Source organism: Chlamydotis macqueenii, chromosome 2 (assembly GCF_036417535.1).
Source record: "Chlamydotis macqueenii isolate bChlMac1 chromosome 2, bChlMac1.mat, whole genome shotgun sequence".
NCBI lineage: Eukaryota > Metazoa > Chordata > Aves > Otidiformes > Otididae > Chlamydotis > Chlamydotis macqueenii.
In genome coordinates this window covers 29216632-29230404 of record NC_141557.1, presented here as the reverse complement: position 1 = coordinate 29230404, position 13773 = coordinate 29216632, and the positions used below count along the sequence as shown (strand labels likewise).

The following is a 13773-nucleotide window of genomic DNA, read 5'->3' as shown; positions in this document are numbered from 1 at the left end:
TTGTGTCGCAAGGGCAACTTTTCTGCTTTTCATACAGTGGATAACACACGCCACTAATTTACTAGTTGCATGAATACCCACTTCCTCCTTACCTCTCGGTCCTGTAACTGTCTTCACCAGTCCCGGATTTTTTCCTAAAATCAAATTTTCACATCCAGAGGACGTTTCTAAAGCAGTGCGATTCTATGATTCTCCATTAATGTCACCAAAGCAAAAAGTCTGTGTATTTTCACACATCTCAACTGTACCAGCTTTGTTACCATTGATTTTCCATGCATATGATTGTATCCTACAAACTGAGACTCACTGATCCAAAGCACCTACAGATCCATATGCATGGTGATGAATAAGGACCTGAAAGAGATGCAGAAAATACAGAGATACCACTCACCACTCTGCAAAACCAGGGACCTCCTGGCAAACTTCGTACGCTGTATCATGGAAGGCTTCTCTTTCCTCAATTCTAGGGGAAGTTAAGCAAAAGGATGAACTTCCAGCACACCCCTATTCAGGGAGTTGTTTATTCTTCCATTGTACAAAAGAGCTGGAATATACAGTCTACCCATCTGTGTTGCTAAGAAACAGGGCCCTGTTGCCTTGGGACTCAATTCAGAATTCAAAAACGAAAATAATGTCTCAGTAGGCTGCACAAATGCAGCTTGAAACCTAGCAACAAGGCCACAAGTTCAATGCGATTCTCTTACATGTTAGAAAACAAGGGTATTAGAAGGAAAATATGACTGAGGAAAAGAAAACTGTAATTTGAAAACAAAACAGAGCTGTTGTGTCACCAATTATCCTAAGGGATGGAACTATCTTTTACTAAACATACTTTTATGACCTGTAAGATCTGATGCTTTGCTACCCTGTGCTTTAAGCAGGTTCAAATGTACTACAACAAGCAAATACAAAGCAGCATCAGTATTTACACCAGTATTTCAGGAATATTCAGCTTGAGCAGCATAAGTGACAACATAAGAGTTAGGATAGCAGAATTAATTTCCAGTTTGTATTTCAGTTTTCAAGCACTCTGCCAACAGAATAATTTGATAGTTGCTACGCATGCCTTGAAATGATCACTCAAAAAATGGCATGGATTGTGTAACTGGGAGCAACTACTTAACCACATACATATAGAACGTTTTCTATATTTGCTTATGTGCAAGTGAAGTATAAATAAGAACACAGTGCAAGCATAAAATTATAAATATGTTCTAGCACCCTTTCACCTTAACAAATAGTCATCATGTGCTGTTGGAAATTAATTGGTTCAATCAGCTATTTCATTGTAAAATCTGTTCCCTCTGGTTGCAGAACTTCATTACACAGCTGAAACTTTGGCCAGCACTCCGGCACAGTAGGCCAAGTTTGAACAGAGTCATAGTTCTCAGCTGAGTAAACAGGGCTCAGTTGTTTGTTTTTCTTTTTGCATGTTTCATCATAAAATCATAAAGAGCTATTCTTCAGCTATGCGATATGGCTGTGTGCGTACTGAATCTAACTGGAGACAAAGGAGGAAACAAAATTCAGTGGTGACAAATTACCTAGACCCTCTGAACATTTTTTACATTAGTTTCTTCTTGTTTTTTTTTTTTTCTTGTAAGTGTACTGTTTCCAGAATAAAAGAAAAGAAAAAAAAAAAAGCTTTCTTCCTTAAACATTTCTAAGTTTGCAGCACTTCCATGCAGTTCCTTCAACATTCATATTGTTGCGATTGCTCGGAGTCAGGGCCAAAAGAGTATATCTGGGAAAAATACCTTTGCTTTTTTTTTTGGTTTGGTTTTAAATGAAATTCACAACCCTTTGAGAGGGCATACTGTACACTGATACAATTGATTTTTCTGTATTTTTAAGCAAATTAATGCTTCTTCAGGCTTTCAGCTGAAGTTAGGGCTTGTAGCTGAGACTTGTGATAGGACACTGTATTAGTTCAAATACAGATCTCACAGCTATCCTAAAGTAATTTATAAGATATAATTGGATGGTCCTTTCAAAATTTATGCTGCTGAGATACCTACAGTTTTACTGAAGAGGAAATATCATACAAAATTCCTTAAAATCACTTGAAGAAATGCAATCATGCTGTGTTGACACTAGATGGCAGCATGTTACCTATTTTACATGGTAAAGGCATTTTTAAAAGGCAGAAAAGCTAAGGAGTAAATCTTTTTACTCTGCCACAGCATAGCAAGAAGGCTTGAAATTTTCCTACTACAGAACCACTTCATGTTTTCAGCTAAATATAAGCCCTTTGCAGACTTAAATAAGATTAAGGAGACCTTAGGAGTACAAGCCGGAAAAAGCAGTAAAGCTAGTCAGGATCCTAGTCTGAGCTGCAGAATCTTCTTAGGGACAAGCAAGCACAGATGGAATATCATACCCAGATTTAACCCTGAAAACCATGACCAACAGTATCGATACTTTCTACCTAGAAAGAAGATATTAAAAAAAAAAAGGAAAAGAAAAAAAGAAAACCTACTCATTCGCTATTTATAAATGGTAAAAGAGAATGAGATTAAAAATATTTTGTTCAATCACTATAGTATAAAGAAGCATTATCAGCCAAAACCTAGACTATACAAAAACCAAATCACTTGACAGGACCATCAACATATCATTTTGACCATATCGTATTCTCCAATGATTTGGAGGATTTTTTTACCCTTGAATTGTTCTATGCTGTATCGATTTCCAAGAGTTTAAAAAAAAATCACTTTTAATTTTGAAAACAGACAAACAATCTTATCACCAGTCTCCAGTGTATGTTAGAAAGAGAGTTTTTGCTTTCCTGTAGGCTCTCAGCTTTTGGGGATAGTGACCTAGTTTTTTCCTGTATTTCTGTGGCAGTTGAGCTGAATAGGTTCAGGTCTCATGTTTGTGGTATCATAGCAATGCCTCAGTGGCAACTCAAGAAAATCAGCAAGATGTCACTAGGTGTTGGCAGTTCTTACACTTCTGCAGTGAGTATGTCCACTGAAGTTGGTGTAAAAGCAGTGTGAAACCAGAATTAACTATTTAAAAACACTGCTGAAGAAATAGAAAGATTAAATTACAGAGGTTTGCATTATTGTGTAAAATGCTGATCAGTGTGTGATAACAGGGCAATATTTCATTTTTCCTCAACTAGGATTTAGAATGGTGTTTGAGGGCAAATGGTAGCTTAGTGTTCCTTTGTTATCACTCATGTAAGTAAGGAACAAGCCCACAGATTTCATAAATCCACTTCTTACTTCTGAAATCTTATTAGAGACTGAGGAGAACAAATCCTGGTTTACACAAAAAAAACCCCAAACCTGTTTCATTTCCCTTATTCTGAGTAGTTGTTCATTGAGCTCAGGAATTAGAGGCATGTCTACTGCATGGAGTGCAACTCTGAAATATCCCAGCTAACTCCAGGATCAATGCATACGGGTCCAGGTCAAGGTGACACATCCATCTCAGCTAATTAGCCTTCGTGTTCCGTGTCATGCAAACATAACTCCACTGCATTCGAGTGCTGGAAATGCAAGCCAGCCCAGAGCTATTTTAGGCTTCTCTGCAGTACACAAGGAGTTGTAAGGATAATTCCTTATCATCATTCCTTCCACAGAGATGAAGGAAAAGGAGAATAGTCTCAAAGTCTACATAGGGGCAATTCCTATTTCTTAAAAATGCAATAGACTGAAAAAAGCAGCTGGAATACCTAGAAGAACAAAATAAATAAAACCAAAACTAAAACCTGAAAACTAGCTCCCACACACCTCAAATCTGAGTCCTAACAAATTTCTCTTTTTATCTGGTTATGCCTTCAAACATCTCCATTATCATTTACCTTAAGATGTATGACACAAAACCAAAATCCTCACCTGTTTTTGCTATGACAATTACCATGAAATTACTTTTATGGAAAATTTAGAAAGTGACCAATTAAAAATAAAATCGTAAGAAAGTTTATTTTGTCTTTTCTACTCCATTCTGACAGCAGTCCTTCATTCTGCTGTTTCCAAACCAGATAGAACTGAAGACAAGATAAACACACAACAAAGAGCAGTCAGCAGTAGAAATGAGCAGTCAGCAGTAGAAATTATATCGCAAAGCTCTCTTCTGATTTGCAATGTCCTTCCAAATCAAAATTAAGCCGAACAGCAATATTTCTCCCCTCACGTCTCATTTCGCGGTAAGAATCACAAGTGTAAGTGTGTGTATGTATATAAAATCAGCTTGTAAATATTTGGTATTTCTACAGCTTAGAACAATTGTCACCCCATAGTGTAACAAGTCAAGTTTTGGCCTTAGCCTTTATTGCCAAGTTCTAAACCCCTCACTAACAGGATTTAACTTACCCAAATTGCTGACAAATCTAAAACATGGATGTTACATTGCTGTGGATTGGAATCACTACATTAGTTGCTGCTGAAGTAATGGTGCCCCAATTTTATGCATTTGAGTCCAGTGGGATTGGATTCTCTGAATTTCGAATTAATCAAAGTCTCGAAATTATAGCAAATAGGCACAATAGCTCAACATATATAGGTTACATTTATTTGCTTAAATAATTCAATGTTTTTCTTATGCGCTAGCAAAATTTATCATTACATATTTGGCTTTTATTTTCCTGTCCCACTGTTCAAGGGTTTTTGTTTGTTTTTTTTTTTTTTAGTCCTGCTTTTTCTGAAATCAGACAGTCTTTTTCAGACATTTCCCTGATCTCTGTAAGGCTGGAAGCCATCCTCCTAAGAGGATGGAAGATAACCACCAGAATTAAGGTCTTTATATCTGTGTAGATGATATCTGAGGAATTAAATACCTCATTTGAAGGAATTGTCACATCCAAGATGTGCTAGGAAAAAAAAAAGGAGTGTCACTAATTATTTTTTAAACAACTTTAGAAACCGCTTCTGTCATGAATGACAATTTTGAGTGGCTACAGTTCCATTTTATCACATTGATAATGTAGTTTGGAGTCAAACAGTCGTACAAATTATACCTAAAATTAAACATTTACCGTTAGCGGTTTATTGCTGGCTGGTTTAAAGTATTTCAGTCTTCCAGCTAGGGTGCATAAATTCTCCCAAAAAGGACAGGCCTATTTATTCTGTACTTGTAGAGTTCCTACCAAAAAAAATTCTGCTTCAGGACCACAGTTTTCATGCTGTACTACATTGTAGGCAAATACGTACCTCACACTGGCAGAGAAGTAGGAAATTTAAATATTTGAAGTTACTTATGTGAAGTCACCAAGTCAGATTATTCAATGAGTGGGAACTATCTGGAGAAAAGGTGTGTTTCTCATTAAAGAAGTGCTAGAAGAGTTCACGTAAGAAAAAAAATATTGACTGAGGAAGAAGGTTTCATGGAGATACAGGAGGAGAACCCCTGGAAACAGTTTATTGTGGGAAAAGAGGACTAGAGGTAAGAGATTGAAATTTGTTAGTAACAGTGTATTCTAGGAAAATTCATACTACTGTTTCTTACTTTTTTCCCCTCATTCCTTTGCCTGTCTGGCTATTCTGCCCTTTCTTAAATACGTTTTCCCAGAGGTGCCGCCATCTTGGCTGAGGGTCTCAGCTGTGCCCTGTGGTGGGTCCGTTGCAGAACCATCTGGAAACGGCTGGAACCGGCTGTGTCCAGCACCAGGCAGCCCCGGCCTCTCCTCACAAACGCTGCCCAGCAGCCCCTGCTGCCAGCACCTTCCCACCAACACCCAGTAGAGCCCTTAATACAAAAAGTCACATATTCTAATGACCTTGGGCCTAACAACGAAACGCACCATGTAACCCAGTACAGCAAAACACACTGAAGACATCGTATCCCAGCGCTAGCAAGCCATTAAACTGAACTCAAGTAGACCATTTTTTTCATTAAGGCAGCAGTGGAAAGTGTATGTATACACTGGAAAATAAATTAATCATTACCATAAATTTGGGGTCCTGCAGTTTCTACATTTCTGTTCATATAAGGCCTCTTGATGGATGAGAGATGAGAATTAAAGCTTCATCACAACATTCATATGCAACTTTCATATTCAAGCACAACATAGGAACTGTGTGTAAAACATAAGAAATGTTCTGAAAACCTGCAATTCTATGAGGGTTGTATATTAGTGAAAACTATAATGTAATTCCTGTCCCTCAAGCTAAGTAGGGTAGGGGTGGGAAATAATATTTTTAAGCACATAGGAATACAAGGGTCTAACCTCTTCTGACCTTGGTTTCTTTAAACTTTACTGAAGTGTATATCTATATCAGAACTTTATGATTCGGGCTAACTTCCACAAATCAAGCGCAATGCTGAACAATTTCATAATCTCAGGGAATTATATCCAGGAATGGTATTTCCTTTTAAAAGAAGAAACAACACACGAGAAGAATTGGGCAACCCTGTTTCTTGAATTAGGTGTTCGTACAACCCACTGTATTGTTGCAAATTGAATCTTGGGTATCTAACTCTCCTCATTCAATATGCTCTAGCTCAGTCTTGTGAATTACTTTTATAGCCAGATACCTAACCTGGAGACATTAAAGCAGTATGCAATACAGTGCCTAAAACATTTTTTTGATGCATCCTACTAACTTTTCAGCATTCATAAAACATATATAATAGTATTTTCCTACCTCCACAAAGGTATGCAGTTTTGATGGAGTGGTATCTAAATACCAAGTCCTATGACAGGGACACATGCTGATGTTCTTACCAGTACATTTAACAGGCCATAAACTGGGGAGAGGAAAGAGTGACTTGCAAGAGAAGAGTGGGGGAATGGACTTATCGAGCATCATAGGCTTAGACCTATGATATAGAAGGAGGAACTGAGATCAGTCTTGATTAGCACTGCATTCAGACTTTTTACAGACAGGAAGAAAAGAAAACGTACTGATTCTGTCCCCTGTGAATAAGTAGGGACCTAATAAATGTTCTCTGCAAATCATCTTTTTAAAAGACAGTTTCAAATCATTACTTTGTCCTCCTTTGCTAAATACAGATGAAAGTAATTTTCTCCAGGATGTTTTTCCTAGTAGGAAACTCATTTCTTAAACAGCAGACAAAATTTACTAGAATTCAATAATAGCTTAATAAAGACAATTCTTTAATTATATAATAAGTCCTTTCCTCTTTCAAATTAATTTTCCAGTAATCCTTATATTTCTCTAACAGATGAGAATAATTGTACTAGCTCTGTTGAATAACCTTAAGCCATCACATTCCTTTAGGTAAGCACAGGTTCATGAAACAGCCAAATGAACATTGTCTTTGTAATGAAGATCTGCAATTCTGAATGCTTTGTAGTCTAAAAACTAAATTTATCACTAGAGGCTGGATACTATTTCAATGAGCCAGGACTCTCTCAGGTGAATTGACTGATAATTTTCTAACAACATGCTCAATTGTAAACTGTACAATAAGGAGTTAAAAGTTATGAAATCCCAAGATTCTTTGTTAAGTGTTTCAGAAGCCAAATCAAGTATAATTTGCATTACTACAAAGGTGCTAATAAATATACACTGCTTCCAAAGGTTTAATATCAACTCAAATAGATCGTGTATATGCACAGCTCTAAATCACTGATTCATTTATAAATTGAAATCATTAATTCAACCACCATATTACAATAATGTGTCACGTTGTAGGACTTACAATATATTCACATGAAGGTGGATGGAGTTTGCTTTCATTATTCATTATGCTTAGCCCCCCAAAATAAATGGAAAACAATAATGACTCTTATTATTGGTGTAGGCAGACCAGTGCCTGAAGAAGCCTGGCTTTTATTTATTTAGCAATTAAATAAATTTAAAAATTAAATACTTACCTAACAACACTCAAATGTTCTTTTTGTCCTCTTAAATATCTCTCTGCCTTATATTCACAACCCTTTTTCTTGTGAAAAGAGTGTTTGGTGAAAGCACCTCATTTATGAACTAGATCTTTGTATTGCAGTTCCCTTCTGACAGAGCAGTGAAAACAGATAGCCTCTATCATCTTTTGCTGAAATATCAACTTTGACCTTCTTCTCTATTTATTCTTTGTGTTTTTCCATCTTTTTCCATCTTAGTTTTAACCACTTGCTTTTTTCTCTTTTTACTTAATTCTCTCCTGGCACAGGACTGGTAGGATGGTGTAGCACCTGTTGTGTTTCTGCAGAGGTTGGGCACCTTTCCTCTTGGCTAAGCTGGATGTTGTGAATGAGATGTATGGCTTTGGTTAGAGAGCTGCTTCTGAGCCCACGTCTTTATGGCCCACTGTAAGTGACTGTAGCAGACGCAGGAGGGGAAACTGAGTTGCAGGAAGCTGTCCTTCTGCAAAGTACATTGTATTTTGCCCTATTAAACACATTTTTTTTCAAATCAAACCCAAGATTCTAAATTCTCCCAAGTGCCCTTTGTTCTCTGTTTGAAACTGTTCAATTCTGATCTTTTCTTGTATAGTCTCAAAGAAGGTGATGACACATGGAGCTGGTACATACTGCTTTGCACACGAATCTGCGTATCTGCTACACTTTCATGTTGTATTTCTGTCCTCTTGACTTTTTTATTTCAAATGTCTCACATTAACTCCGTGGTTCTCATTGAAAGGAGGTGCCATTTGTTAGTGATACGGAATGTGATTATAACAGCAAAACAGTCAAAAGACTTTGTTACTCTCTGTTTCACCTAAGGCTTGTTGAAGAATAAATAAAAAAATTGGGAAAAGGGATATTGTTCTGGTTTTGTTAGTGAGGGGGGCCTAAGGTGGTAGCTTCTGTAGGAAACTGCTAGAAGTTGCTCCCCTTTGTTCAGTGGACTCAGCCGGGCCTAGGGCGGACCCGCTGCTGGCCAAGGCCGAGCCAATTGGTAGCAGAATGTCCCGTGATAACGCCTCTGCGATAACGTATTTAAGTAGGGGAAAACAGGAAAAAGAGAGAGGAGAAGATGTGAAGCAGCTGAGCGGGGGCAGAGAGGGGGAGGCGCGAGCCTCTTGGGCCTTGCAGGCCTCACCCTCTGGCCTCCCGCCGGGCAGCTGACTGGGCCCAACTCGGCCCGGCCGGGCTGCAAGAAGTGGAGAGGAGATGAGAAGTGAATAAGATGTAAAAAGGATCCTGAGAGGCGTCTGCCAGCCTGTTGTGAGGAACGGCTGCAGACGCCAAGGTCAGTGAAGAAGGAGGGGGAGGAGTAATATGGCTCCTGCCCAAGATTCCTCTGCAACTCGTGGTGAAGACCATGGTGGAGCAGGTTGTCCCCCTGCAGCCCATGGAGGTCCACGGAGGGGCAGAGATCCACCTGCAGCCCGTGGAGGACCCCACGCCAGAGCAGGTGGAGGCCTGAAGGAGGCTGTGGCCCATGGAGGGCCCGCTGGGACAGCTGTTCTAGAGGGACTGCACCCCGTGGAAGAGATGACCCACGCCGGAGCAGTTTCACGAAGGACTGTGGCCCGTGGGAGGGACCCCACGCTGGAGCAGAGGAGGAATGCGAGGAGTTCTTCCCCCGACGATGATACAGCGGCGTAAAACAACGCGTGATGAACTGACCGCGACCCCCATTCCCTTTTCCCCCCCCGTGCCGCTCGGGAGGGGAAGGTAGTAGAGATAATGTTAAGCCTGGGAAGAGGGAGGGGTGGGGGGAGGTTATCTTGTTCCCTGTCTCATTATCCTGCTAGTTTTAGAAATAAATGAATAGTTTTCCCCAAGTCGAGTCTGTTTTGCCCGTGACGGTAACTTTAAGGATTTCTCCCCGTCCTTATCTCAAACCTTGAGCCGTTTTTCTTATATCATCTCCCCCTATTCTCTCGGAGGGTGGGGGGAGCGAGAGAGAGACTGCGTAGTCTGGTCCCGATCGGGGCTGAACTACGACAGCTATCAACCCTATTATTTAGTGAAATTTAAGCATGTATTTAAGACATTTTCTGAATAAATATAGGTTTAATTACACAGGTAAGAATCTTACTGAATCAAGTTGCTTGCCCTAAACCATGAACCTGAATGGTGCATTACTAGCCCCTAACAATTCCCAGTATTTGGTGTGCCAAATCTGATAACAGCATTCTGCACATGGTATCTGTGTATGTGCTCTGGTTCCAAATGTAACTCTTCTAATGCAAGTGCAACAACAGACATCAGGGCTTGAACCTTAGTTGTCTTGGCAAAAGGTAGTGAAAAAATCAGAAGGAAGAGCAATCCAGTGAGCATCTTTATTTCTACAATTTTCTGAAAGCTATTTAAATAAAAATAAAACAGGGCATCATCTTTGGCGCTCACAAGACTGCACAATTACAGTCTAAAAAGTAAATTAAAATCTTCCACTGTAAATCAAGTGGTGATGCATGCTTATACTAATAGACATCAAATAAATATTGAGATTCTTTTGTAGCCAGGAGCTTTAGATCTTATACTGGCAGAAAAACTCTCTTGAATAAGGCTGATGTAAAGGGTTAGATGTTAAAAGGCAGGGCAGTGCAGCAGAGTTCAGTGAAAGCTTAGCAGTGAAACCACAGAGAGTAAGTCCTAAATCCAGACTGGGATGTGTCATCTGGCAGGCAAGGCTTATCCGCGTGTATATCCCTCACTAGACGTAATTTGAGCTGCTGTTCTTTAAGCAAGCGATCAGCTACAAATATCCATCACTTTAAAAGACAAACAATTCCTGTTCTAGGAGGCTTCAAATGATGTTCCCCAGTTAGCAGATATTCTGGAATATTTCCCCAGTGCTGCATCTTGAAGAAATATATGGTAATACTAGCAAAGGATGAAGTCATTTCATATCAATAATCATCTGGAAATTCATGACAGGCTTTATACAGAACTTGTGTAACAGTGATTGGTACGGCAGAGGATGCTGCCCAAAGCCCAAGTTCAAATGGCATTGAATCAGGATAGTTGAACGTACAGATGGATAAGCAACTGTCAGAGCTTTGAAGAAAAATGGCTAGGTGCTTCTGTCTTGAAATGGAGTGGAAACACTAATACTGTCATAAAGTAGAAGAGAAAGTGGAGGCTAGCAAACATTAAAGTGCTCTTTTATGGGCTTCTGTGCTGAGGTTTCTGCAACTGGATGAACTGCTCTTCATCCACACAGTACGCCTGCAGAGAGAGCTGGCTAAAAAATGCTGTGAATGTGGCCATGTGGATAAGTGTTGCCAGAATGAATATTAATAACTGAAAGACTCGTTTTTATTTGCAGTTCACTTTTCCAAGAATAATGGGGTTTACTTTCTGATAGGAAAAATGTGTTGCATAATCAGAGGGAACTGACACTGAAGAACAGTAGAGACACCTGTGAATTAGAAATCAGCAGTCCTTATGGAAGACAAGGCAGAGGTAGGTTATATATCACAGATCTGAAGGATGCAGAAAGGTCCAGATTTCTTTTGGATGATAACTTTGGAGGACATAGAAATATTATAAACTTTCACAGGAATGTGCTGCCTAAGTTGTCTGCCATCATGATGTCATCTTCAAAAAATTCAGATACCCCAGAACAGCCAGGATAAAGCCACAGGAAAATATTTTTTGTCTCTTAATCCACATAACTCATAACGTCAATAAATTAATTTACTGACATAACAAATATTTATTTAATTTAAGAATAGTCAGATAGATGGATTATATTTCCACCTCAGAAAATTCCTGTTTCTGTTTGCTCAGTGCAGTAGTCCTGTGGATCTATTTCAGACAGCCCGACTGAAAAAGACTTTGCTCTGCATGGTATCACTGCCTCCAGCTGCCAAGTAGAATTACTGCTGGCGTCTTCCCTACAGGGAACAACAAACATGTTTTTCCTCATCTATAGATACTGAAAAACACACTGCAGATGGACTGAGTTTACAAATCAGCTGCTACCATTTCAAGAGAGGCACCAAAAAAGCTTTGTTGATGGTAAAATACCTGCTTTCTGCCCAATTTCCAGCTTTGGTGCCTAGGTCTCAGAGTATGATTCCGACTTCTAACAAAATTGAAAAAAGTCAACAGATTAAAACAAAGGTCACCTCACTGTGGAGTAAGAGTATTCTCTCCCTTCCCCACCTCACATATGCTGCAGAATACCCAGGTCCAGAGACATATTTTACTGGGATGCTGAGATACGTGAAGAGGGTTGTAAAACTGTACTTAAGGCTCTGGAAAGGTCAGAGCCCTTTAGCTTGTTTAATTCATTTCTTTCATACCTCACTCTGTGCCAGGTTCAGCTCAAGGCACAAGTGCAATTGCAGATATGATGCTGACATTCATATAAAGATCAAATGTTGTATCTGCCAAAGAACTTGTTATGCACCCTCTTAATTTAGAAAGGAGGGAAGAAGGGCAGAGCTAAAGCCATAGCTCCTAATTCTTAGAGAAGTGCTTCATGGGAAGGCAGTGAGAGAGCTTTTTGTTACTTCTCCTGCTGATGCTGGACCACCAAGAAACCACAAATGGAACCAGGAGTTAGAGAATGAAAAAGTAGTGGGCTGACTCCATCGCTCCAGTGAAGGTCACTGTCCTGGGAGATGGAGTTGTGGGTCCTTTTATGAAGGCCGTTTGTCCATATGAATCACTGGAATAATCTTTTTCTTATGCCTGCTACTCAGCCTCACTAGAGGGCACAGCTTCCCCTCTGCTCTTCCAGGCATGCGAGTGCAGGAAAAAAACACGGGATAGGTAACTGAAGCTCTTTACACATTTGTGCTTAAGCAAAACCAGTTTATTCCTGGTCCAAGGCTTAAGACTTTGTATTGCATCTAAGTTAAATGTGCTTCCCACATGATCACTCACTGATAAATAGGAATCAAACAAGATAGTCTATCAGATCCCACAAACAGCTGTCTTGACACAACTGAATAGGTAGGAACTTCTTAAGTCAACACATCATGAAATGATGTTTTACCACGTCAGGAATTAATAGGAGTACTCTAAGAAAGAGCACAGCTTGTTTCCTGTCACACAGGTCTTGCAGCTTCCATTCTATTGACAAATAAATCCAGAATTTCATACAGAACATGTTTCAGTTAACACTCACACGGACAAGTTACACGCATACAGTTAGGTAGGATGTCCCGCATGACATCCTTCTCTCTTCCCGCATGACATCCTTCTCTCTAAATTAGAGAGACATGGGTTTGATGGACGGACCACTCGGTGGATAAGGAGTTGGCTGGATGGCCGCACTCAGAGAGTGGTGGTCAACGGCTCAATGTCCATGTGGAGACCGGTCACAAGTGGCGTCCCTCAGGGGTCCGTGCTGGGCCCGGCCCTGTTCAACATCTTTGTCAGCGACATGGACAGTGGGATAGAGTGCACCCTCAGCAAGTTCGCCGATGACACCAAGTTGTTTGGTGCCGTCGACACGCTGGAAGGGAGGGATGCCATCCAGAGGGACCTTGACAGGCTGGAGAGGTGGGCCCGTGCCAACCTCATGAAGTTCAACCAGGCCAAGTGCAAGGTCCTGCACCTGGGTCATGGCAATCCCAGGCACAAATACAGGCTGGGCGGGGAATGGATTGAGAGCAGCCCTGAGGAGAAGGACTTGGGAGTGCTGGTGGACGAGAAGCTTATCATGAGCCGGCAATGCGCCCTTGTGGCCCAGAAGGCCAATCGCATTCTGGGCTGCATCAAGAGGAGCGTGGCCAGCAGGTCGAGGGAGGTGATTCTCCCCCTCTACTCTGCCCTGGTGAGACCCCACCTGGAGTACTGTGTCCAGTTCTGGAGCCCCCAGCACAAGAAGGACATGGACCAGTTGGAGAAGGTCCAGAGGAGGGCCACGAAGATGATAAAAGGGCTGGAGCACCTCTCTTATGAGGACAGGCTAAGAGAGTTGGGGCTGTTCAGCCTGGAGAAGAGGAGGCTCC

At 40.5% G+C, this 13773-nt stretch overlaps 1 protein-coding gene across 1 annotated transcript in view; it reads right to left on the bottom strand.

The window, feature by feature from the left end:
- The window catches only part of SCIN (scinderin), a 75710-nt gene extending 75217 nt beyond the window's left edge, over positions 1-493 (bottom strand). Inside the window, exon 1 of the mRNA XM_086742416.1 lies at positions 392-493. Coding sequence (XP_086598542.1) covers positions 392-440 — 49 coding nt within the window. The 5' untranslated portion in view covers positions 441-493. The remainder of the gene's footprint in view (positions 1-391) is intronic.
- Between the last annotated feature and the right edge of the window lie 13280 nt (positions 494-13773).